This window comes from Aspergillus vadensis (assembly GCF_003184925.1).
Source record: "Aspergillus vadensis CBS 113365 unplaced genomic scaffold BO88scaffold_26, whole genome shotgun sequence".
NCBI lineage: Eukaryota > Fungi > Ascomycota > Eurotiomycetes > Eurotiales > Aspergillaceae > Aspergillus > Aspergillus vadensis.
The window spans coordinates 1-23230 of NW_020292064.1; the positions used below are offsets into that span (position 1 = coordinate 1).

The 23230-nt window shown below is 50.7% G+C and overlaps 9 protein-coding genes and 1 non-coding gene across 10 annotated transcripts; 5 read left to right on the top strand and 5 right to left on the bottom strand.

Moving 5' to 3' along the window:
• Nucleotides 1-537: 537 nt before the first annotated feature.
• Nucleotides 538-1657, bottom strand: BO88DRAFT_349061 (uncharacterized protein; the record flags this gene model as incomplete). Its single annotated transcript, XM_025703433.1, has 3 exons — nt 538-591; nt 668-756; nt 1030-1657. The coding sequence occupies 3 exons, from the start codon at nt 1655-1657 to the stop codon at nt 538-540; spliced, it is 771 nt and encodes a 256-aa protein (XP_025558919.1).
• A 1557-nt stretch (nt 1658-3214) lies between these two features.
• BO88DRAFT_407741 (putative integral plasma membrane protein) lies at nt 3215-6879 on the bottom strand. Its single transcript, XM_025707519.1, has 8 exons — nt 6658-6879; nt 6060-6606; nt 5877-6003; nt 5727-5765; nt 5585-5669; nt 5485-5530; nt 3627-5434; nt 3215-3563 (listed from the first exon to the last, which is right to left on the bottom strand). Exons 1-8 carry the CDS (start codon nt 6694-6696, stop codon nt 3405-3407), a joined length of 2850 nt encoding a protein of 949 aa, XP_025558920.1. The 5' UTR covers nt 6697-6879; the 3' UTR covers nt 3215-3404.
• A 190-nt stretch (nt 6880-7069) lies between these two features.
• Nucleotides 7070-8697, top strand: BO88DRAFT_407743 (snoRNA-binding rRNA-processing protein UTP6). Its single transcript, XM_025707520.1, has 2 exons — nt 7070-7196; nt 7278-8697. The coding sequence occupies exons 1-2, from the start codon at nt 7107-7109 to the stop codon at nt 8367-8369; spliced, it is 1182 nt and encodes a 393-aa protein (XP_025558921.1). The 5' UTR covers nt 7070-7106; the 3' UTR covers nt 8370-8697.
• BO88DRAFT_395568 (peptidyl-tRNA hydrolase domain protein) lies at nt 8487-9418 on the bottom strand (the record flags this gene model as incomplete). Its single annotated transcript, XM_025705200.1, has 3 exons — nt 8487-8582; nt 8655-8915; nt 8997-9418. 3 exons carry the CDS (start codon nt 9416-9418, stop codon nt 8495-8497), a joined length of 771 nt encoding a protein of 256 aa, XP_025558922.1. The 3' UTR covers nt 8487-8494.
• Nucleotides 9419-10811: 1393 nt separating this feature from the next.
• On the top strand, nt 10812-14496 carry BO88DRAFT_143047 (putative RNA-binding protein (Nab3)). The gene is made up of 5 exons (XM_025701464.1): nt 10812-12485; nt 12548-12727; nt 12787-13282; nt 13343-13563; nt 13628-14496. Exons 1-5 carry the CDS (start codon nt 11168-11170, stop codon nt 14173-14175), a joined length of 2763 nt encoding a protein of 920 aa, XP_025558923.1. The 5' UTR covers nt 10812-11167; the 3' UTR covers nt 14176-14496.
• A 229-nt stretch (nt 14497-14725) lies between these two features.
• On the bottom strand, nt 14726-15308 carry BO88DRAFT_407745 (cytochrome c oxidase subunit 6B family protein). Its single transcript, XM_025707521.1, has 2 exons — nt 14995-15308; nt 14726-14855 (listed from the first exon to the last, which is right to left on the bottom strand). Exons 1-2 carry the CDS (start codon nt 15217-15219, stop codon nt 14733-14735), a joined length of 348 nt encoding a protein of 115 aa, XP_025558924.1. The 5' UTR covers nt 15220-15308; the 3' UTR covers nt 14726-14732.
• A 107-nt stretch (nt 15309-15415) lies between these two features.
• On the top strand, nt 15416-16778 carry BO88DRAFT_372683 (protein SYS1). The gene is made up of 2 exons (XM_025704247.1): nt 15416-15905; nt 15971-16778. Exons 1-2 carry the CDS (start codon nt 15658-15660, stop codon nt 16377-16379), a joined length of 657 nt encoding a protein of 218 aa, XP_025558925.1. The 5' UTR covers nt 15416-15657; the 3' UTR covers nt 16380-16778.
• Nucleotides 16779-17518: 740 nt separating this feature from the next.
• On the top strand, nt 17519-19348 carry BO88DRAFT_490790 (class II aldolase/adducin domain protein). The gene is made up of 5 exons (XM_025712809.1): nt 17519-17982; nt 18059-18319; nt 18381-18513; nt 18571-18739; nt 18797-19348. The coding sequence occupies exons 1-5, from the start codon at nt 17694-17696 to the stop codon at nt 18869-18871; spliced, it is 927 nt and encodes a 308-aa protein (XP_025558926.1). The 5' UTR covers nt 17519-17693; the 3' UTR covers nt 18872-19348.
• BO88DRAFT_t234 lies at nt 19107-19218 on the bottom strand. The gene has a single exon. It is a non-coding gene; the product is annotated as a tRNA-Leu (tRNA).
• A 366-nt stretch (nt 19349-19714) lies between the features above and the next one.
• BO88DRAFT_407747 (Golgi transport complex subunit COG5) lies at nt 19715-21491 on the top strand. The gene has a single exon (XM_025707522.1). The coding sequence runs from the start codon at nt 19988-19990 to the stop codon at nt 21419-21421; it is 1434 nt and encodes a 477-aa protein (XP_025558927.1). The 5' UTR covers nt 19715-19987; the 3' UTR covers nt 21422-21491.
• The last annotated feature ends 1739 nt before the right edge of the window (nt 21492-23230 follow it).

The following is a 23230-nucleotide window of genomic DNA, read 5'->3' on the forward strand; positions in this document are numbered from 1 at the left end:
GAACAGGTGGTCCCTGAACAGGTGGTCCCTGAACAGGTGGTCCCTGAACAGGTGGTCCCTGAACAGGTGGTCCCTGAACAGGTGGTCCCTGAACATGCGGTGCCTGAACAGGTGGCCCTTGAACAGGCGGTCCTTGAATAGGTGGCCCTTGAACAGGTGGCCCTTGAACAGGCGGTCCTTGAATAGGTTGTCCCTGAATAGGTGGTACCTGAATAGGCGGTCCCTGAATAGGCGGTCCCTGAATAGGTCGACTCCTCCGTGAAGCAGCTTCCTCACCTTCAGTCTGACGTTGTTGTTCTCTCATATCGTCGACCGGCTCGTTCAAAGCCGGGTATTGGTCGACATGTGGCCCCATTATGTTGCTCCATCCTGTCCACCATGGTGGGCGGGCTCGAGCCTCTTGTATCGCTAGAAGTATATTTCCATTAAGCGGTTCTTGTAGCAGCTGCCTCTTCGGTTCCGATGTTGCTCCTAATACCCCAGTAAGTACTTGCGGCTCTGCTAGACCTTGCCGTAGCTGTCTCGGTCTTGCCCTCGCTAAAGCTTTCGCACCTTGTCTTGATGGCCTGTCGGGCGCTCCTCCTGGAGGCACTAGATTCCCCATCAGCCAAACATTTCATCACATTCGAAAGGGGGATCCAACAGTATCTTTACCTTGTTGCGGTACTCCAAATCCATACACCTGGGGGTCAGGGGGCGGGTGAGGGTGAATGTCTGGGTCGTATTGTTCATAGACTACCACATCACCCCCACGAGCTAAGCACATGGCCAGAATTAGCACATCAGAAAGAGTTCCGGAATGTATAACGCAAGGGATATATGAAGAATGTGAGCAAATCCTTCCCGTAAGCCGCAATATCTGAGAGATAGCTCGTATATATCGCCAAACAGATTTGCTTATAGCGACTTAGGCCGCTCCGACAAGACATACATTACATCATCTGATAACCTTGAACACGTACAAAAAGAGGCATAGGAACATGCTCAACACAAGTAAAGTGACAACAATCCAAATCCATTTATACTCACCCTGATTCATGACTCCACCATCATCCGCAGTGTATGGCGGTTCGTGATCCATGTACTCAGTCGACGGCATGTCTATTCCGTTGCTTGGATCATTTTCCTGTTGGGGAGGGTTGCTATGCTTGGATAGCATCTTTAATGTTCCTGCTAAGTATCGACTGTGTCCTTCAATAGGGGACTTTGGCCGATGGACCTTGTTCTTGGGAGCCTGCGTGAATAAAGGCGGCCGCTTATATGAACTATAATTGTAACCTTCACCTGTGCCAGATTGAATCGGTGCTACCATTTCACCAACGGGCATTTTTCGATGATACTTCTTGCCCTGAGGCCCCTCTGTCCACGTTTGCGGGACGACTGGTTCTCCATATGGTCGAGATCTTCGCGTCCCCATATGTAGAGGTTGGAGGCTATTGCTTGTATGGCTAGTTGGCTGTTTAGCAGCGACATCCTGCAGCTCTCTGGCAGCATTGGCCAGGATGGCCCCCCTTCCTGCCGAAAGCCTCCCGGCACCACTTGACGGTGTTTCGTGTACCGCATTGACAAACTCCTGGTGTTGGTCCCCTGGTGGGTTTGTGTCAAGGGAAGTGCTTTGTGACGGAGCCCCGAGCCGTTCGCCGGGTTCTTCAGACATTGCTTATCAAGTTGATGGGGTGGTGAATGTGGATAGCTTGAACAAAGGTATAATGCTCGAGTAGACACTGGAAGTACGCCTCGTAGTATAAATTTCTCAGGATGCGAGCCCAAAAGCTTGTAAGCTCAAGATGACTTGGAGAACAATATAGTCAGCCCGGAAACCCCCGTGCGGAGCGATGGTAGTCAAATATATCTGTGACAACTTGCATTATCGAAAGGGTTCATTCACGCTAGGTTTCGAATGAACATCCTTTCACCTATATCGATCGAAGTGATTGATTCAACAAAAATAGAACAGACGCAATGTATTCCTGTCTTTGTTGGACACTTCTTTGTCCCCGAAAGCATCAACAACGACCTCCCACGAGGCGGAAATTGTAAAGTGAAAGATCTATAAGCCGGCGCCAGCCTTGTCAGTAACAAAGCCAATTGATTTTGATGCTAAACTTACCTAAACCTTCATATACCCGCCGAAGTCTGAGCAAAAGCACTCATGCACTTTGCTGCAATCTTCGCCCTGAAGGAGCAAGTCTCTCGCAAGTTGTGCTGTTAATCGGTCAGTTAGTTCAGTCCGTAGAGAAAGATCCGTCACTTTCAGTTCGCTGAGCATCCAACGTACAGGGACGGTAAATCCCGCGAGGACAGCAGAAAAAGGACGTCAAATATCGTCTCTCCATGGCCCTCATCACACCTGTCAGATGTCCTTCTGGCCTTTCCTATGTACATTTTCAGCACATTTCCGCCCTAGAAGATAATCGAAGAAATTTCCTTCTTTTCTTTCATTGTTGCCTGATAAAGATCAAACAATCTCCATCTAGGGGAGGCAAAACTGGGACGAAGATCAACAAAGAAAGTCAAAGTACCCGGTACATTCCTCGGAGGAATCCTAGCGCTGCTGACACCGAATGACTGGTAAACTAGCAATGAAAAGTGCTTACTTGCCTCAGCGTTAGTTTCTAATGTCGTTGGAATGTTCTTTTGTGGGTAGCTTGAGTGTTGATCTTAGTCAAAAGATTTTGTTATGGTGTGATGTACTTTGTACTGGGTAGCCGTGCTCGCTGGTGCTCGTCCAGGATAGTGATTCAACACAACCGGCATGAGCTGGAACCTGATTTTATGATGTGACTGGCCTGTATTCTCTGACAAGATTGCCTACTCTAGAAGAATCATCAAGAGAACAGTGATGATCTTTGCACCTGATCAGTACAGAGCTTCGCTGTAGAAACTACCAGCATCGCGTACCTTGTCATATAGATTATGTCACATCGACCTGGCGAACATGCTTAATTGGCGGTTTCGCATTCCACAGCCCAGTTAGTCAAGGATGCACTGAAGGTAAAGGTCAGTCCTGGACTACGTTCCACAGAACGAGGGGCAGGCAGTCAGGCAGGCAGGCACGAGACCAGGACCCTCAGCTCCTGCCATCCCCTTCAACTACTAAGTTTACAACCCAACAGCAGGCAAGGGCAGCCCCGTCGTCCGTGGGCCTGGTAGTCCGTACAGCACTTCACAGTGCACCTTCGCTGCGGATTTGTTACACATCTTCGAATGGGAATAGAAGGACAAGGGAAAGATGACATTATGTACGAGTTGATAAAAGACCACATATGATCACCGCAGGCAATTGGCCACGCAATGCTGGTATGCTTGTCGTATGAACTATACTCAAGAACAGTATATGGAAGACATTCGATGTTGCTCAGAGGTATCTGGAATGATGTGCCCCTTCAATCGAGAGCTAACACTCATTGCCAGTATCGGGGCTCGTCAAAGACATGGTACCGATGACCACGAACTCCCTGGCCGCGGAACAATGTAGGGAATCGACGGCCTTCAGGGACCATTTCCTCGGGAATACGCAGTTCATTTTCCGGCTCCGGCTCGCCAATCACAAATTTACCAACCTATCAAAAATAGCTAGTTAGAGGGGAGAGAACTGTGGAGTGAACTAGGCCAAAGGAGCATACCTGGATTTCAGTGTCGGTGATCGAGTCACGGCTAACTCTCGCGTAGCCTGTTCTCTTCAACTTCTTATACAGAATGTACTCGCACCACCGGTCCCAGTCCGTGGGATCAATGTCCTTCATACCACTAATATCACTGACATAAGTGTTGTAGTTGCCCTCGAGCGGTTTGGTGACCAAGTAGCTCAGCAACACCATCGGACGAGACGACGAACCCATCAGGTTGGACAAGTACTCCGTTTGCAGACGACGGTCTTCCGGATCCTCCTCCTGACCCGAATGGAAGACCACGACATCAACAAGCTCGCCATACATGTCCAAAGTGGCGTGGATGGCTGGGGCAAGCTCACCAACAGGTGAAGGGAGTAGGTGATGGGTGGAGTTGACAATCGGGAACTTGGAGAGCAAGGCAGAGCCCCAGGTGTGCTTGTTGGGACCCGGTCCAAAGTCCGCGTACATTCCCAGGTCGTCTGCCAAGAATTGCGTAACATCACGGTTACCCATGATGATGCGCTGGTTGTCTGATTCAAGCAAGCCGATCACATCAAGCTCAAGCTCCTGGATTACATCGCGCATACGCCGCTCAGATGCCCACATATCGTTATCAAGGCCGAAGTGGATCGTCCAAATGCCCATGGTGGCAACTTTGTCGTCCTTGTGATAAGGAGTGTAGTCATTAGTGGGGAAGCGGAGGTATGCGATGGAGACGGAGAGCAGTTGCAGGAGCGCGAGGACGTAGATGAAGTATGAACGCTGTCTTCTGCTGTTGGGGCTAACGGCCTTGATCTTCGGGCTGGAAGCATTCGACACACCCGCCGAGAAGACACCAGCGCCAATGGACAACATGATGGTAATCACGACCCAATCCGTGTGCTCTCTGACGAGGTATCCACCAGGAACAAAGGCGTAAGCAACGACCCAAACGTGGAACAGGATCAAGAAAATGTACAAGACACAGCCCACACCGAACGTAGAGGCAGGAGAATGTCTAACGGCCGAGGAAAGGAGAACGGGAGTCACGGCCAGGAGGTAGAACGTGAGGACAAGACCACCATAGTATCCGGTCCAGTGACTGTAGCAGGTAAGGAATTTGGCACCTAGAGAGCCAAGTCCGAACGCTGTCCAACTACCGGCCACAGAAGGATAAAAGAGGCCGTAGACGAGACCAGCACCCATGACGAAGATGGTGACGGCACCGTGGGGAGCCGCGATGGGGCCCCGCACCGGATAACCCTCCCAGACCCAAGACATCATCGTACTAGAGTCCGAAAGAAGGTAGTGCATGGCGAACATCAAGCCACCAACACCCAGACCGGCCAGGAACGGAGAGCCCTTCTTTCCACTCGACGGCAGATAATCTCCTCCGCTCGTGGCAGGTCTACGGTAGGATCGAAGGACAGCCAGGACGGCGAGAAGAAGTCCAATCTTGTTCCATCCACCATTCTGAGCGTGCATGATTGGCCACAAAGGGTTGTTGGTAGCGCATGCGAACTTGGCGACGCTAGACAGAATCAAACCGATGCTCCATGAAAGGATACGGGACTCCAATCTGACGTTGTTCGCCCTCTCCGCATACAAGCTAGCGGCCCAGGTCACACAGCTGCAGATAACGGCGAAGCCCATAACGAAGAGGCGGTTGGCAGGGTCTTGAACCTTATATGCCAGGAGTCCGGACAGCGAGAGCAGGTGGAAAAGGCGAGGGTTCTTGATTGCCGCAGATTTGATGGCCGGGATGCCGAGGAGTAAAGGCGAAAGGTAGCAGACAATGGCTGCCTCATATCCGGAGATACCCATGTGCCAAAGGGGGAAGTCTACATCCAATCAGACATGCGATCCTGCAGATAAGAAACGCACTACTTACACCAGACGAGAACGGGAAGGGCAGTGCAGAGGGTCCAGAAGACGAACTACATCTTATCAGCAACCACATAACTTGAGGGAAAGCCCAATCTGAAGCGTACCCCATTGTAGACGTCCGCAGCAGCATCGATGATTTCAGACCAGAAAAAGCCCTCGCCAAACGTATTTCCGACAGGCTTGCCCTTCCTGACTACGAGTTAACTGCCATGTTCAGGTTAAGTCTGGAAATCAGATTGTACACACTCTTTTTCAAGGACAGAGTCCGCAGTGGTCTTCAACTGCCTGGAAGTTTGCGAATCTTAGATCACGTCTTTCAAATACCGACAACCATCTTTTGGCGACTGTACATTTTCCTCTCTTGCTCTGCATTACTTTGGAAGCCATTGTACATACCCTCTGCTAACCCCCTTGACATCCCTCACAACAATCTCGAATGCGTCAAAGTCAAGAGCTGTGACGGCATCAAATCCGACATCAAACAAAATAAGCGACCACTCGAAGAAGGCGTATCTCGTGTAAGCTGGCCAAAGGTTAACGATCTCATCCACAGCAGCAGCAGCATCCATGCGATCTTACCCCCAGGAACCTTGTGCACTTTGTGTTGGATGAAGTAGTAGATCAATGGCACCAGAGTGCCAAAGAACAGGCTGGCCAGAATCTTGCGGTACTTGACAGCGCGGCGGTTGTTCGGGCTGAGGGCGAGGCAACCAAGAGTCCAGGGCAAAGTTGCCACCAGATACGAGATCATGAAAATATCGTGCCAGTCGTGATCATCGGTCGAGGTAACGTAAGTCCAGCCTCCGCATGTGAACGTCCGGAACAAGCCCACACCAGCGACCAGCTTTGGCAGGGCGGAATTAGGGCGGGCAGTCAGGAGGTACCAAAGGAAGACGAGGGCGAAACGAGGACCGGAAGTAATGGCAATGAAGACTTGGAAGAAAGAGCGTTCAGGATAGCGATCACCGATGGTGGCCGACACGGAAGGGAACCATTCATCAGGGTAGCCGTAGTGTTCGTTCTGGACAATCTTGTGGAAATGCAAGGACATTCCCACTACCAGGGCACTGAAGAAGGCCGTGTAGGCCACAGCCGTATGTGCCCAAGAGATCCATTTTCCATTGACCTGAGAGATGGTCAATTAGCTTGACAAACCGCGAAGCGCAGAGACACTAACCGCCACAACGGCATCCCCATCTTTATATCTGGGTGCCATGGCAGCACAGGGAGGCACCGAGCACGGACTCCGGCCAATTAAAAGAATAAGCTATAGAAAAAAACAGACTAAGGGGGATAGAAATGAGCGTCAACGAAAGAGAAATGAAATGAGAAGGGAAAAGAAAAAGCGAAAGAGCGGGTCGTACAAAGAATCCCAACAGCGAGAAGCCCAAGATTCCCCTGAAGGTGAGAGACAGATGATGGGATGACCTTCGGAGCGAGGCTCGGCAACACGCGGGCGGCGCGCTCCAGCCACTAGCCCCGATCAGGCAGGCGGCCAGGTCCCTGAGCGGAGATCTCGTGCGGGATGCCGACAACTTTTTTTGCCTATCGTCTGGTTCTGGCTGGATTTCTGGGTTGCAAAGGAACTGCTGAAGTCGCTGCTTGCTAAAGCCATCCAGAGCAATCATGTCAGCTGCTACGGACAAGGCCCGCTTCTTTCTGGAGAAGTCAGTCCCTGAGCTCAAGGAGTTTGAGCGGAAGAAAATCTTCTCTAAGGTAATTGGCGCTCATGGTCATCATCTATCTACCCACCTCAATGCGCCTAGAAAACTGACATGCCGTTTCATCTGCTTGCAGGAGGAAATCACAGCCATCATCAAGAAACGGTCCGATTTTGAGCACAAGCTGAATGCACGTGGCGCCCTGCCCATTGACTTCGTCCGATATGCGCAATACGAGATGAACCTAGACACCCTGCGCCGGAAGAGGGTGAAGCGATTGGGAATCAGGTCGGCGGGATACACTGGGCAGAGGCGCATCTTTTTCATCCTTGACCGCGCGACTCGCAAGTTCCATGGGGATGTGGGCTTGTGGGTGCAGTACCTCGAATACGCGAAACAACAAAAAGCCTACAAAAAGGTCTCGAGCATCCTTACAGACGCCTTGCGGTTACATCCCGCCAACGTCGATTTGTGGCTATACGCTGCGCAATACTCTGTGGATGAGCATGCGGATATGACACAATCTAGAGGTTACATGCAGCGCGGATTGCGCTTTTGCAAAAGTTCTAAGAAGCTGTGGCTCCACTATGCCAAACTGGAATTGATATATATCGCCAAGTTGGTTGCTCGACAGCGAATCTTGGGTCTCGATAAGCCGGTTGAAGCCCCGAAGCCAGCGGAGGAGGATGATATGGATGCCGACATGATCGCTATGCCCAAGATTACTGGAGAAGATATCAACCCCGGTGCTGGAGAGGATGGCGGTGTGGACCAAGTCGCTTTGGACAACCTTGCCAACACCCCTGCCCTGACTGGTGCTATCCCTCTCGCCATTTTCGATACGGCCATGAAGAACTTCGAAAACGACGACCGTTTCGGTCATGAATTCTACGACATGGCGGTCGAGTTCGACGACCTGCCCTGTCTGCACAAGATCCTCGGCCATGTGGTCGACGTGATGCAGCAGAGCAAGCCCAACAGCCCCCATACGCAAATCTGCTACATCAAATTCCCCACCGCCGGACTCCAGGTCACTTCGCCCGAATTCCCACGTGCGTTTAGCGCATCATTTGCCCGTATCAAGGAGTACCGGAATAACCCCAACGTCGCCAAGGAGATCATCAGCTGGCTACAGCCCCTTGAGAAGACAGAAGGCGTGGATGCGTCTCTCCAAAAGGCGATTTCTGCGACTATCCGTAACGCGGAACGCATTGTACAGGAAGCATAGAGCTTACATTTCATTTAAATCATTCATCGGCGTTTATCGGGCTTTTTCCGTCGCAAGCTTAATGGGCAATGAGAATGAGGGAAAGGTCCTCTTGGTTATTAGGTGATGAAAAGTTAGCATGTTTGTTAGTCGTCATAACTACCCCGGCGGCTGCTCTTTTTGCTGCTGTGCATTTTCTTCGACTTGATGCGGGCTTCGTTTGCAGCTTTCTTTCTGCGCTAGATCAGTCCGAGGTTCGCAGGTTCCTCAAAGTGGATCCTAAATACCCAGAGGAGAAATACATACAGTTTTTGTACCTTGTCACGTTGTTCTTGCGAAGTCTCTCCGGGAATCGTGTCCTCTGCTATGCTCTTGAGGAGCTGGTGGAGCTTATCGTAGCAAGCCTCCACGTTGGCGGTCTGTCTGCGCGACTCATCCGATTGAATGACCAGAAACTGGGATTTCGCCGCGACGTATCGAGACGCTTGCAGCGGGGCATGTAGAAGTTGGGGGACGAAAGGCAGTAATGATTTGAGGGGGACTCGTAATGTGGCTTTCGAGTTCACCCTATACGAAGTAGCATTGACAGATACATGTTAGTCACCAATCATTGGGAGTGGCTGGTTCAGACCGATGGCGGCAACCGACTTGTTCACGTTTTGACCTCCAGGGCCACTAGAACGACTAAAGGAAATCTCGCAGATGTCACGCGGGATGGTGATAGCCTTTGAATTGAGCCTAGCGACCCATTCCCTAGCCGCCGTCAGGTGGTGGTCCGAATCTAGGCCCGAGGGAGTCGAGATGGCGGCGGCTCGCCTGGACGCAAAGGTTCGTGTCGCGACGGTGGGGCGGGACGAAGGGGGATAATAGCAAGCGAGGGAAACGCGGTGAAAATTACGGGGGAGAGAAAGCCGGGCATGTGCCATGATGGATTCTAATCCACGGCTTACATGATTCGCTCGCACCATGTTCGCAGCAGCAGTAGCAGGAGCAGTAGTAGCAGCAGTAGCAGTGCGCGGGGAAGGGAGGTGCCGCGCAGCTGCAGGTAGGACCGATAGGAACAGGGACATTGAATTAAGGATGGGTATGCTAACGAGTAACAAGCACGAGGATCTTCCAGAAGCCGAGCTAGAGTAAAGTAGCTTTTAGTACGGATATGACGGAGTTACTTTCACCAAGGACCCGTCAGGTAATTTAAAAGTAGGGTGACCGGCAGGGTCGGGCTGATGGTTCGTCGACGGGTAGGGTAGACACCAATCTCAGTAGTTAGCAGCGGTCGGCCTCGGGTGCGATTTTTAGTGAGATAGTAGCTTGATCATTAATCAAAGATGGATGTTTAGATTCTTCAGACTAAAAGAGTACTAAGTAGGTAGATGGATAGGTTGGGTCGGTCACCGCTTGAAATCATGAACAATGGTTCCGATACCGACACCAAGGTGGCATTCCAAACAACAACAACAAGCCAGTCAGTTGACTTCCAAGTGTTCCGAGCCTTAGCCCAAGCTAGCTAGTTACTACTTAGTTATTATTTATTAGTATTATTGTGTAGTCACCACAGACGGAAGAACTCCGTCGGAGCGAGGCAACAAGGATCTGGCCCCGAAGATGGCAAGATGGCAAGATGGCATCATGGGGCCCAGGGATATTCTTAGAGAGACTTAACGTTATTTAGTTTACTGTGTTAGTCTAGATACTCCGTAGTTAGTACAAAAGTAGTCGGGCTTGACTAATTGATACCCATGCCAACTGCGGCCAGTTCCAGAAGAGAAAAAAATCCAGGTGCGCCATGACCCGCCGCTAGTGTCCGATCCAGCCAGTCACACCGCATGGCTGGACCTGCTGAAGCACTAAAACACCCCGATCAGGCATGGTGCCGGTACTGACTTGCGCAAACTTTGACCTTTCCGTAACTTTCAAGTTACGCCGTGGAGCTCGAATCTTCTCAGTATTCTTTCTCACCACCCTTTCCTCTTTCCTCTTTCTCTTCCATCCCCCCCCCCCTCCACCACCAGAGATTGAATCTGTGTGAAGCGCGAAAAAGCAGTCCAGCCATCCATCATCCATCTGGTGGATAAGGAATTGTTTCTTCCCTGCTCCATTTACCATTTTAGCTCCTCCATCGCAATCTTGCGTCTGCTGATCGTTTGTCCCTCGTTCTGTGCCAATTCCTGGCAATTGTCATTGGGTATTGATGAAATAATACGCGCTCCTCCTCATCTCTCACTTCCTCATCGCCTTTCCTTGTTGTTCCGTGACTCCATCTTGCTAGAGCTTTCTATAACGGCTTGTTCCTGATCTTTCTCCCCTTTTTGCTCACCCATCCTTGTACTATTATTTCTTTTTTCCTTTTCGGTTGTTCTCTTATACTGTTTACTCCATCCATTTCTCCGTTGCGCTTATCGCTTTGTTATTTACGCGCTTTCTCCTTCCCTCCCCCGCCTCCCTTCACCAAAAAAAAAAGTCTCACTGGTTCTTGTGCTATCCTCGGACAGGATCCAGGGGTGTGAGTGTCAGAGACTGTGTGTGTGTGTGGCTTGTCTTTTTATCTTTTCTCTCGCCATCCGTCTCTTTACACTTTACCCATCCACACCATCGGAAGACAAGAAAGAAAAAAAAGAAGCCCACCCCTCTCTCTTTTACTACTTCCCTCTGGGTTACTGCTATCCCTTTTACCGCCCCGGCTCCAACGGCCCGGTTCATTTTGCAAGATAGCCCCACCTTAGCTTTGTCGATTTTCCAAAATCCCCATCTCCGTGTGGTTCTTGTCGGACCTTCTTGTGTGCTCTTGTAGATGAATCGACCTCTCCCCCCTGGTCTACATGACGCCCAGCTCCCCAGATGAAGCTCTTCACTTCCGCGGCAAGACCCTGACTCCCGAGAGCCCTCGTCCGCTACACGTCGCGGAACCCGCCAGGATCCCGGTGCTTCAGAATCAAATGGACCCTGTTTTTAACGACACGTCGACTTATGAGAAGTCCGAGGCCTTCCTTGGCAATAGTTCCCAGGCGCATCCCAATGATTTCACCTCACTTCGTGGCCAATATGCAGGGCCCGGCGAAGTGAGGGGAACTACTGGCTCCGTGCAAGTGCCGGAGCAACCACCACCGCGCCAACCACCAAACACTCAAGGTAGCTTCCACTCGGATTCGTCGCAGGTGGAGGATGGATCGATGAACAAGATTGCCCACGCACTGTCTGCTACGGCTACAACTGCCCAGGCGTCCTTTGCATCAGACCAACCCGCGCCTCCCATGGCCGGCGGTACCTCCTCCGCAGCCCAGGACGCTCCAACAGACTCTTCTCTAACCACTCTGCCTCCATCAGATCCCGCCTCCCTCCTAGCTCCTCCTCCCCCCGATGTCCCTCCCTCTTCCTCCCATGCCGCTCAAGACACCCCCAGTGCGAGCGAGGTAGACCACGCAGTCGCCAGCTGGATCGCCCAGCCCGCGCCGCAAACTCGCCTAGACTCCCAGAGCAAAGCTGATGATAACACTGGTGAGGATGGTGTCGATTTCCAGAACCTCCTCGATAATCTGCCCCCTTCTTCCACTGCGCCCTCTGCCCCTGCGGTCTCAGAGACAGCGCCTCTGTCTACAGACGTTTCTGCCCTTCCCCAGGCAGGAACGGATGACGAGGCGCTCCAATCTTCCCTGGGACTTCCCCCTCGCCCCCCTCCCCAGGAGAAGCCCTCTATCCATCCCAGCTACAATGCCAGTGATGACATCCGGTCATATCACCAGCTCCCCCCTAATACTTCCAATGCACAGCCCTCCCCCTCCTCCACCTACACCGCCCAGCAGAGTAATTATCAGTCCAATCTGGGCCTCCCATCATTGGCTGCGGCTGGCGCACCGGGGACTTCCTCCGGTGCCAGCGCTTTGCCCCCTCCCCCCGTGCCGAGTTTCCAGCAGTCTACATCTACTACTACCTCCGAGACTCAGGACTCCCCAGGACCAGTGAATAACAAAAAGGGTGGCGCTGAACGGGTAGTGGCCCGGCAGAACAAGGGTTCCGATGAAGACACGCCTTGGGGCCCCGAGGTGCAGAAGAAGTACGATGAGTTTCTGCATGACGAGAGGATCTACGTAACCGAAGGTCTTTGGGACCGGTTCCCGCCGGGGTCTAGATTGTTTGTCGGTTAGTACTACTTGCTGTGTATGAAGACAAGGGTCCAAACAGTGATCTGACCGAGGTCGCAGGTAATCTGCCCACTGAAAGAGTGACGAAGCGCGACTTATTCCACATCTTCCACAAGTTTGGGAAGTTGGCGCAAATATCCATCAAGCAGGCCTACGGGTTCATCCAGTTCCTTGACTCGTCTGCCTGTAAACAGGCTCTCGACGCTGAGCAAGGAGCTGTTGTTAGAGGACGCAAAGTCCGTAAGTATACCCACTCGACAATGGATGTCCTCGCTTGAGACTCATCCGTGTTGCACCAGATCTCGAAATTTCGAAGCCACAGAGGAGCACAAGGCCCGGGGCCGCCCCGGCAGAACCTTCTCGCGCTCCTCCACCAAGGCGCTCGAGGTCTCCAGAATTCAGCCGGAGTGGTCCTTCTGGCAGCCGCAGTGCGAGAGCCCCGGCTGACCGTTACGACCGTTCATACGAATCGGGGCGCGTGCCATTCAGCGATTTTAGGGATGAGCCCGGTCACCGTAGACGTGACGACTATCGGCCACCCCCTCCGCCTCGCTCGCCGTCTCCTCGTGCTTTCCGCGCCAGGGACGGGTACCGGTCTCGGGATAGAACTCCAGAGCGGTACGATCGGCGTGAGAGGCGGCGTTCCCGGTCGCCCTACGCGAGAGATCGCAGATATCGCAGCCCAAGCCCACGGGGTCGTGGGTCTTACGAGGGTGATGCAGACCTGCCCGTTCCTCGGCGAGCTCCGAGAGACGTACCGGAAGTACAAATCCTTGTGCTCGAGGAATTGGATCGGTGAGTGGTTCTTGTTTTCCTTCTGTTGACTGTCCATGCAATGTCTAATGCCGTGGCCAGCAACTTCATTTTCTTTGTGGAGAACTCTTTCCGTAACCGGGGTCTCCGGGTGGATGTGCTCGTCCTTGGACCCCGAATTCCCCTGAACGCTGCTGTTCAACGACAGATCCAGGAGGGCGTACTTGCCGTAGTGAGGCTTTCGCGCCCGAGTCAGTTCTCTAGGAAAATCCCCCTGCAGGTGTTTGACCGAAGCGGGGGGGCAGACAATGTTCGCTCCAACGGTGAGTCGCCATTATCCTCAGTAGTTCTGCATGGGTTGTGGTTCGCTGACAGTGTTCCTGCTAGAATACCCCGATGTCGAGCCCAGTATCGCGGCCGAAATTGTGTTCCATGCTCAGTCGATGCAGCGTGGCGCTCCCCCGGCGCCTTTTCCCCCCAACCCGGCATTTGGGGTTCCCCCGCTTCCTGCTCCGGCCGCAACAGTGCCTCCTCAGGCACCGTTGCCTACCATCGCCAATCAGCCCAATATTGCCAACTTGATTACCTCCCTTGACGGGCCCACACTACAGTCGCTGCTGGGAGTGCTCCAGCAACGGCCGCCAGCTGTGCCAACAGCGCAGCAGCCGTTCCCCAGTGCCAGCACGCCGCATGGCGCAGCAGACCTCGCTAGCCTGCTGAACGCTGCCACCCGGCAGCCTGTTGCTGCTAACCCGCAACAGCCACTAGCTCCACCGCCCTTTCCTCTGCAAGCACCAAATGCTCCTTTGGTATCGGACCCCAACTTGATTTCGTTACTTGCCAAGGGACTTGGAGGTCAGCAGCCTCAAAACCAGGCAGCCGTTGGTCCCCATGTGCAGAACATCATGAACCAACTGGGCAAATGGAAGCAATGATTGATGACATTCCTTGTTTTCTTTCGTCTTTTCTCTTTCCTCTCTTCCTCTTTCTCTCTGGCTTCGCAGTCGTTGACGACATTTAAGGAGTCGGGCGTTGACTGATTGATTGATTGATTGAGACTCGGATATGGAACGTTACCGCAGGTAAAGGTTATGAAGGTTCTGTTGTTGGGTTGATTTCTTGCGCACTCGATCGAATCAGCGAATACACGTTATAGGGGTGCAATGGTTCTGTTGGCTTTGAGGTATTGAAATTAGACATCGGACAGCGATGTTGGGGTTCTATGCGGAGCTATTGTATCTATTTTTATCCACGGATTCTTGTGGGGTCTCAGTCATAGTGACTAGCATGACAGACACAATGCAAGCACACGGTAATTCTAATAAGCCACAGTTCCAGCCTATAGTGGAGAGTATCTAGTAGCATGCGGTCTGGCAGTCATTAAAAGCCTGGTGAGTGTACATCAATATCGTACAGGTAGAAAGCCCTCAACGGGCGCCGTCACTTCCCCGATCACAAGCAATCACCTCAATTATTCATTTTCCCATCTTCTTTACCGAGAGTTCCATCCTTGTGCTTTCAATTCTTGCACCTGGGCCGCATCTTCCTTCTTGATCCGCTCAATTGTCTTGTCCCGGTTATACTCCATCACGCGCTTCTCCTTGAAATATTTGACCTGTCATTGAAACGTATACATTTAGCTTCAGATCCAGTACTAAGAGGCGAAAGTGCCATGGTTTTCTTCTCTCACGCCGCAGTGAACCCCAGCAACAAGCGAAAACCAAAGCGCAACGAACAAAGCAAGAAACACATACCCACGCCCTCGAACAAGCCGTCTCAAACTCTGCAATCTCTTTTCCACACTTCCGGCGCGCCTCCTTGTCATCCTTAATTGCATCCAAGATATCATTGCGGTCAAGGCAGGAAAAGAACATGTCGCGGCCCTCGTAGCATCGTTGGCGGGAGGTTCGATCGGGAGCTATGCGGCCACCATCGGAGGCGGTGTTGGTAGATTCGGAGGACCAGGGAAGCCAGCCCATTTTTATTGTGTGTATGTGGTGGTGTAAAAGGGGTGCGAGGAGTAGATGGGGTTTCTAGAATGTCCGGATATTGAACGACAATTATTGAGATGATGCATTGGTTGCTCCGCTCCGCCGCCGCGGACGCCGGTCATGTGGCGCTAACCCGTCCGGTCAAGTTGGCTCCAACATCGCCGAACGGCGCTTTGGATATTTATCGATCAATCAGCCCTGCAGCACCACGTCATACAACCTGAGAAATTCTGTCCTGAAATATTTTCTTTCCGGGCTGGCGTTATTCAGGAACGCATTATTCAGACTTGACGTCTCGCAGACACCCATTCAGTTCGATACGTTTGCGGTCAAACACACTGCACACTCCCCGACCACCGCAGTTCGGAGGTCCTCCAACACTTCCAACCTAAATTAATCGCCTATACACAATTAAATAAACAGTTCATGCCCCCGCGCCGCCGGGCCCCTCGAGCGGGCTCTCGAACCGACCTTCCCCCGCTGAAGATTGTCCGGAAGATCCTCCTCCTTCAAGTCGCCTACTATGTCACCGCCACGGCTCTCATCCTCTTTACGACGGTCGTCTACGGTACACCCTTCTCCCTCGACCTTGTCTTCAGCTGGAATGCCCTCCGCGGTGATACTACGATTGGATGGATGCTTGGCTTGGTCTGGCTGTTGACCAGTGGGATTGGGTGAGTTCTCCAGCTTTTCTTTCCACAGCACAAGGCACACATCCTAATAAGAAATCCACAACTAGGGCAATATTCCTCCTTCTCCTCGTCGCTCGGTCCAAGCTTATTCCTGACTTCGCACTTACCCTACACTTCCTCCACCTCATCGCTACAACCTTGTACACGCATTCCGTGCCCGCGAATTGGCTCTGGTGGGGCCTGCAAGGTGCGAGTGCCGCGTTCATGACGTTCTTGGGCATCTGGGCCTGTCGTTGGCGGGAACTGCAGCCCATCAGTTTTGGTGGTATCGGCGGAGGTAGTAGCAGTGGTGCATCTGCTGCAGCTTCAGGAAGTGGTGAGACACAAAGTGGTGCTGGTGAAGAGGAGTCATTCTCACTGTCGAGGGGTAGAGGAAGGGGACGAGGCTTGCGCGATAGTAGCAGTGCCGGGGATGAGTATGAGATGGTGGAAATGAAGGGTGACGCAGCGGTATAGATTTCCTTCTTCTTCTCTGGTTCTTCTTCCCTTTTCTTTGTCATGACCTTATCACCCTTTTTATTATTTCTTTTTGACCTTGGAGTGCGTGAGACTCCCACTGGATGTGGTTATGGTCTATCTTCACGATTGCTCCTGTTCTTTTCTCATGTATACCCTAGCTGGCTGGTACCTGCATTGGTGGCGTTATTGGATGATGCCTATTACTTCTTCCTCAATTTCTTCGACGTGTTGTTCTAAACTTATACTGTGTGAAATATATATTCAGGTTGCTGAGGCAAGGAGTAGCCATAGATTTGGAAGACATTGGTTTTACACACCCTACCATGATGCTCTCGGATATATATCCGGAGACTAGTAGTACCAGTACTACTCTGGTACATAGTGAGCCCTTGGCACCTCAACAAGAACCATAAGTACAGGGCCAGTCAAAAGAATGTCCGTATAGAGTTATCTACATTTCCTAACCGTAGAAAATAGATACTAACATTCATGGAATAAATTAGTTAACTATATCACAACAAGCTTGGTTACAGATAACGTATGTTAAGAATCATAGAATGTCTTGTAACTATATACAACTGAAATATAAATATCCCTCAGAATATGTGGAAAGTATAAATTGTCAATTGTGAAAGTAAGCCACTAGCACACCTTACCGGAGATAGTATCCAGTTCGTTGAAGGGTCAGCAGACTGTGCCACTTCCATCACAGTGTTGCTGGTTTATTCTTGCACTGTCCGCATCACTACACCTGGTAGTTTGTTAAACCATAATTTACATCTACTGATCTAGCAACAAGATACAGTGGAGTGGTTGGACAACTCGTTTGCCTGCAACAGCAATGGGCAATCCATTCAATCCCCCCAAAAACACAGAAGTTGAACATCACAGACTTCACAGCCTCTATCAAGCATCAAATACTTGATTATTATCCTTTACATCCTCGAGGAAAGAATAATATACATCCGGGTACTGGCATCCGGACAAGTGCACCCTATAAGACATGGATGGAACCATGTCCCCGGAAGGCGCACGACCCCGGGCCGGGGCACAGCTCTTATCAAGCTATCAGAGCCCCCGTCCCTTCGGCGCAGTGCGCCTATCATTTTACTCGACATGCAATTCCGGGGCTGCGATAAGCCTAAAGGATAAAGATTGTAGATTAGTAGTACTATCTAGCGTGCCCCTCATACAACATTTATTTATACTTTGTCCCCGCCAACTCATCTTCCCCTCTTCTCCCCAGGACACTCTATTCCAGAGATTAAATCACAAACTAGAGAGAGGCTACTCTACTACCTACTGGTCACCATGTCCGCTACCATCACCGAAACTACCACTAACCCCGTCCCCGTCGTCGTAGCGGCCGACAACAACAGCACCACTAGCAAAGCCCACATCGAAGATGCCGCCAACGACAAGGAGTTCCAATCTGTTGCACGGGGAAATCGCGCCGGAACGCTCAAGCTACGGGGTATCCCGACCTTTAGTGATCCTGTGGCTAAGCGGCAGTGGATGAAGGAGCATATGGCTGCTGCGTTTCGGTTCTTTGGTAAGAAAGGGTACGGAGAGGGTGTGTCGGGCCACATTTCTATGAGAGGTGAGTGATCTTTTTCAAGTGTTACAATGCAATTGCAGAAGTTCGGCTCGACAAGTATTAATGGGATGTGCTACAGACCCTATCCTAAAAGACCACTTCTGGATGAACCCCTTCGCCAAGCACTTCTCCACCATCAAAGCATCGGATCTTGTCCTCGTTGACGCAGAGGGTTATGTCACTGAGGGTGGTGCTCAGCTGCCCATCAATGAGGCCGGATTCATGATCCACTCTGAAATTCACAAGGCCCGGCCTGACGTTATTGCTGCGGCGCATACGCATTCGATTCATGGGAAGACGTGGAGTGCCTTTGGGAAGCCGATTGAGATGCTTACCCAGGGTTAGTAGATTCATTTTGACACTAGCTACTTGTAAGGGGTTGTCTAATTTGGTATCTATAGATGCATGCAACCTCTACGGAAAGGTCAGTGTCTACGAAGACCACGGCGGTATTGCCCTTGCCCAGGAGGAGGGTGAGCAGATTGCTCGTGCCCTAGGAAAGGACAACATTGCTTGCATTTTGCAGAACCATGGGTGAGTAGGATACATATTATAAATTCAAGGATATCATGTCCTAACGGAGGAGAACAGTCTTCTCACTGTGGGCCGAACCGTCGACGAGGCGGCTTTCCTCTACTTCAGCTTAGACAATGCCTGCCACACGCAGTTGCTGGCTGAAGCAGCGGCCGCGAACGGCGTTCCGAAGAGGATCATCTCGAATGAGGTGGCGAAGTATACTGCCGATGTTGCGCAGAACCATGTGAGTTACCCTTATGTAAAATCTGTTGTGGATGGATGGATGGCTGACGAGATACAGCACAACTTCTATACTGAGTTCCAGCCGGAGTACGAGCTCATTGTTGAAGAGACCAACGGAAGGGTTCTGCAATAAGGAACGGGTGTCTGCTAGCAAAAGTGTCCATAATATGCATTTTACATTTCAATTGCGATGTCTGCAGCCTTGAAGATAAAACAACCCTATTGCAGAAGTTCTAACATAGAGCCTCCTAGAACAGCACATGTTTCCTTATGCTACTTTGACCTAATAAAAGTGATCAATCGACAAGGGACATCAGAAAAAAAGACAAACCTCTCTTCTTGAGAGGTGTGGGAAAAGCAAAAAGATATGACAAGAGTGGGATTCGAACCCACGCCATCTTACGATGATCAGGAAGCTGTGAAGCTGGGTATTAAGGTGGACCTTAACCTGACGCCTTGGACCAACTCGGCCATCTTGCCTTGATTGATGAATTGGGCTGCTGTTTATTGACATATATTCCAACGAATATGACACAACAATAACGAGGTTGTTTATATGGCCATAAGTGTGTCTGAAATATCGTTTACATGCAGTGATTGACTCGTTTGTTATATGTGGGTCTACTATGGGTCTAAGGAGAAAATACAACTAAGATTGATAAAAGTTTATCGACCCCTTTAAAGACACAGAACCTTACCAAGCATATGTTGGCAAACGCGAGTCAGTAGATGTAGATATGAACTGTGGTAGGAGAATACTATTCACAAGACGATGATACTGCCATGATCGGACATACAAGCGACCAATGTGAATGCAGTGTGTTGTAAACCATGTCAGATATAGACTGACCTGGCAGGATGTGCTTGGGAAATATACACCGTCTTATGCCAGCTGACTAATGCACTAGGCGACACATGGCATCCCGAACAACAACTGCTGCTGCTTGTCTTCACGAGCATTTGAGCTGAACGATGGCTAGCTGGATCAGCATCCCCCATTCTATCCTCTCTATCACATGGGAGTCACTGCCACATTAAGCTTTGATTGTCCTGCGGTCAAGCGGCCACCTGGGGTAAACAACACGGCTGACCTGTAATCCATCTGCTTTGTTCGATACGGTGATACCCAAGCCTCTCTTATTTTGAGTTTCAGTTCCATATTCTCCTAGTTTGCTGCTTCTTTCTATCCTCCCAATCTTTTCTCACCTGTTTGATTCCCTGATTGTCTCCCAATCAAACGCCACAAGCCATGGCGGACGGTGAACCCTCATACATAGACTACGAGGCCTTCCTAGACCCGGAATTCTCACCCGCCTCGTTTGCCAATTCCTTGGTTGTAGCCACCAACAATGCAACAGACACACCGCTGGACCTTTCAACCCCGCTTTCACGGGTATTATTCGATCTTCAGGAGATCGACACCCACATCCATGCGCTGACCACTAAGTCTGCGCTCCCCCTACTGACGCACACGCGCGACCAGACCGCCGCAGCGGGCCGTATCCTCAAAGAAGCCGAAGAGCAGATCGCTTCGGTAACGCAGGGATATGAGCGGCTGGAAAGGGAAGTTCTCCGCAAATGGGAAGCTGCCGACGAGGCCAGGGTGGCTGCAGAGAAGTCGTTGGCCACTGTACGACTCGCACGAGCGGTTGCACGCTGTCTTTCTCTAGGCCGACAGCTGGAGAGCCAGCTCGCAGAGATCGGGGGCCTTGATGCCACAGCCCCTGCAAAGGACGACTATCGGACACTGGAACGGGCCGCCTCCACGATTGTGAGTCTACGTCGAATGTTCTCTGAGACGGCAGTAGGCGAGGAGGGCCATGGACTAGACCGTGTCAAAGTCATCCGAACGCTGCGCAGTGAGCTTGTCATTCCCGCCGAGAACATGGTCAAGACGAGAGCCCAGCAAGCCATCGGCCGATTTACCATGTCGACCATTGCAAGTGCAGGCTCTGGCTCCCAGTCACAAATGAGCTACAAACAGGCGCGCGATGCCAGAGCACGCCTCGTTTCTGCCGTCAACATCTTGTATCTCTTATCGCCGGTCCCTAAGAATGTCACCTCCGCAGCAAGCTTCCAGCCAGACTTGCTCCTCTCAACCCTGCAAGGATACATGCAAACGGCCATTTCCTCGTCCCTGAGTAACCTCACCCGGGCGCTGTCCATGTTGCCAACTCTCGAGCGCACTCTCTCCGACCTGTCTGCACGCTGCCAGGATGTCTTTGCCCTGGAAGCTATTCTCAGCAACCTGCGTCCACCCTCGCATCCACTCTTCCCCCCAGCAGCACCTGCTGCAGCTGCAGCTGCTGGCACCCGCAACGGGGAACAGCCGGAACCACAAGTCCAAGCCAGTGGCAAGAATAATTTGCTGCAACCATTGCTCAATGCTCTCGACACGTCTTCCCTCCCATCCTACTTCTGGCGATCACTCGCATCGTACCTCGCGGCTCGCGTGCAGGAAATCATCAACCGCGGCGGTGTCTCCGCCCGGACATTGCGCTCCAACCGGGACCGTATCAAGAAGGAAGTCAAGGACTGCGTTCTGCGGGGCTCGCAGCTCCCCACGTCAATTCTCGGGACTGAGAAGCGACTGGGGGTTGACTCGGGATTGGAGAGGAGCTGGGAACGGGAAGCAGCTGTTATGGTCAGTTCTATTGCCAGTGTACTAGATAGACAGGCATGATGGGGTGGAATTGAGACTGTGCAGTATGTATTATAATGATAAATAGCTACCAACTAAATACAACAACGCCATAATATACCCCTACCACAAACCATCAAACACATGCATGTGCAGTGAGTAAGTTAGTTTCCTTAAGGCACGCAGTCAAAGCAAGCAAGCAAGCAAGCAAGAGTAAGTAGTACAACAGACCCATTTCCCATGTGAAATTGAAATGTGCAAAAGACACAGTACATATCTATCAGGTACACACTGACCACATACACATACATGCATACATGCATACATGCATCATCATCATAATCATCAGCTGACACCAACCCACCTGCGCCCCATCCCCCCTCCCCCTTGGCTTGCCTTATCCTTCCACATCTCCAAACAAAAATAAATAGTAAGCGTGAAGGTGATGGTAGTAAGTAGTAGTATTATTACTCAACCGTGCAACCATACATCTCTAAACCAATCAATGTGTGGGGGTGGGTTGGCTTCGCCTCACTTTTTCTTTTTCTTTCCCTCTTCTTTTGTTTTTTGAACTGTCTACATTACTACTAAGCAAGCATACGTATGCTTTGACAGATCTGATTATTTGGTATCTGGTGTTTTGTGTGCTGGTAATATGTCGGAGGATATCTTGTTTCTATTTAGGGTTTATTCTTACTACTTCTACTACTGTAGTATAGTTATACTTTTAGAATGGATTTGCTTTTCTGCCACTACGTAAGTCTGTGCCTAGATACGATACGCACTGACTTAACTTTGGATTATCGATGGAAGTAAGTAATGCGTAAGTAGTAGTAGTATACAGGCTGTGTACTAGGTGGTAGGAGGATTGTTGGTTGGTTGGTTGGCTGGGTTGATGTATGATGATGTGAGTCATACATGTTACTTACCAGTCTACAGGTAACTATGTAAGGTATTAGGTTAGGTTTGAGATTTGGGTTTCGATTTTAGTTTCTTAATTTGTTAGTACTATTTAGTAGTTGGACTACAAAGTAGTGTGTATACTTATTATTCTAGATGATATCTATGGCTAAGTAGAGATATATATTCTTCGGCGGAAAGGGATTGATTAAGGACGGATGGAAGGAAAAGAAGCACTGTTTAGTAGTAGTTACTTACTTGCGCTATGATAAATGTTATTCCAGTAGTGTGCTGCACTGTGTAGAGAGGAAGTGTTTTGCCGCCGGAGAAAGAAAGAGAGAGACAATCACATAATGTAAGACGTCAGCATTCTGGATCCAGGACCCGCTGTGATCTGATGGTCTTATACGTAAGCGTTTAGGTGGATAACTTGTTGTTGCTGATGGGAATCCTAATCTTCTTTATTTTATTGTCTTTCATTTCTGCTTGTTTTATTGTATATATTTATCAAGTACTTGGTGTGTTGATTACACTTACTATGAGTATAATGTCAATCTGGGGAGAGTATAACAATAAAGTAGGTAGTAGATACCCCAACAATACCTTACCAGGTACACCCCTCTCTTCCAACGCAGGTACCTGCTTTGTACTCCATCTCTCAGCGGGTAGTACAAGCAGACTAAAGAAAAAACGAAACCACTACTAGTTTAGTCCTGTCAGCCAGTCAGCTAGGCCAGATATCACACACACAACATACATCCGTGCACGCGCCCTTTCTTTTTCCCTTTCTTCTTAAGTATTCTCCCCTCTTCAGTCTCGTTAGCTCCGGGGACATCCCACTTGGACTACACAAGTTACTTATCTTAACCCCGCTTTCCCATTGATAAGAACCTGACGGCAAGGAGGGGAAGGGCAAAAAAGGGAAAGGAAATAATAATAGATAGATTAGAG

Excerpts from the sequence above, each read along its gene's own strand:
- BO88DRAFT_490790 (XM_025712809.1), top strand. The coding sequence starts at position 17,694 with ATGTCCGCTACCATCACCGAAACTACCACTAACCCCGTCCCCGTCGTC. Across the intron at positions 18,514-18,570 it reads TGCATTTTGCAGAACCATGG|TCTTCTCACTGTGGGCCGAA; the intron begins GTGAGTAGGATA and ends GGAGGAGAACAG. Across the intron at positions 18,740-18,796 it reads CCGATGTTGCGCAGAACCAT|CACAACTTCTATACTGAGTT; the intron begins GTGAGTTACCCT and ends GACGAGATACAG.
- BO88DRAFT_407745 (XM_025707521.1), bottom strand. The coding sequence starts at position 15,219 with ATGGGCTGGCTTCCCTGGTCCTCCGAATCTACCAACACCGCCTCCGAT. Across the intron at positions 14,856-14,994 it reads CGGCTTGTTCGAGGGCGTGG|GTCAAATATTTCAAGGAGAA; the intron begins GTATGTGTTTCT and ends TTTCAATGACAG.
- BO88DRAFT_407747 (XM_025707522.1), top strand. The coding sequence starts at position 19,988 with ATGGCGGACGGTGAACCCTCATACATAGACTACGAGGCCTTCCTAGAC.
- BO88DRAFT_143047 (XM_025701464.1), top strand. The coding sequence starts at position 11,168 with ATGACGCCCAGCTCCCCAGATGAAGCTCTTCACTTCCGCGGCAAGACC. Across the intron at positions 12,486-12,547 it reads GGGGTCTAGATTGTTTGTCG|GTAATCTGCCCACTGAAAGA; the intron begins GTTAGTACTACT and ends CCGAGGTCGCAG. Across the intron at positions 13,283-13,342 it reads GTGCTCGAGGAATTGGATCG|CAACTTCATTTTCTTTGTGG; the intron begins GTGAGTGGTTCT and ends TGCCGTGGCCAG.
- BO88DRAFT_407741 (XM_025707519.1), bottom strand. The coding sequence starts at position 6,696 with ATGGCACCCAGATATAAAGATGGGGATGCCGTTGTGGCG. Across the intron at positions 5,531-5,584 it reads CTGCGGACGTCTACAATGGG|TTCGTCTTCTGGACCCTCTG; the intron begins GTACGCTTCAGA and ends GATAAGATGTAG. Across the intron at positions 3,564-3,626 it reads TCACCGACACTGAAATCCAG|GTTGGTAAATTTGTGATTGG; the intron begins GTATGCTCCTTT and ends TATTTTTGATAG.
- BO88DRAFT_372683 (XM_025704247.1), top strand. The coding sequence starts at position 15,658 with ATGCCCCCGCGCCGCCGGGCCCCTCGAGCGGGCTCTCGAACCGACCTT. Across the intron at positions 15,906-15,970 it reads CTGTTGACCAGTGGGATTGG|GGCAATATTCCTCCTTCTCC; the intron begins GTGAGTTCTCCA and ends ATCCACAACTAG.
- BO88DRAFT_407743 (XM_025707520.1), top strand. The coding sequence starts at position 7,107 with ATGTCAGCTGCTACGGACAAGGCCCGCTTCTTTCTGGAGAAGTCAGTC. Across the intron at positions 7,197-7,277 it reads GGAAGAAAATCTTCTCTAAG|GAGGAAATCACAGCCATCAT; the intron begins GTAATTGGCGCT and ends ATCTGCTTGCAG.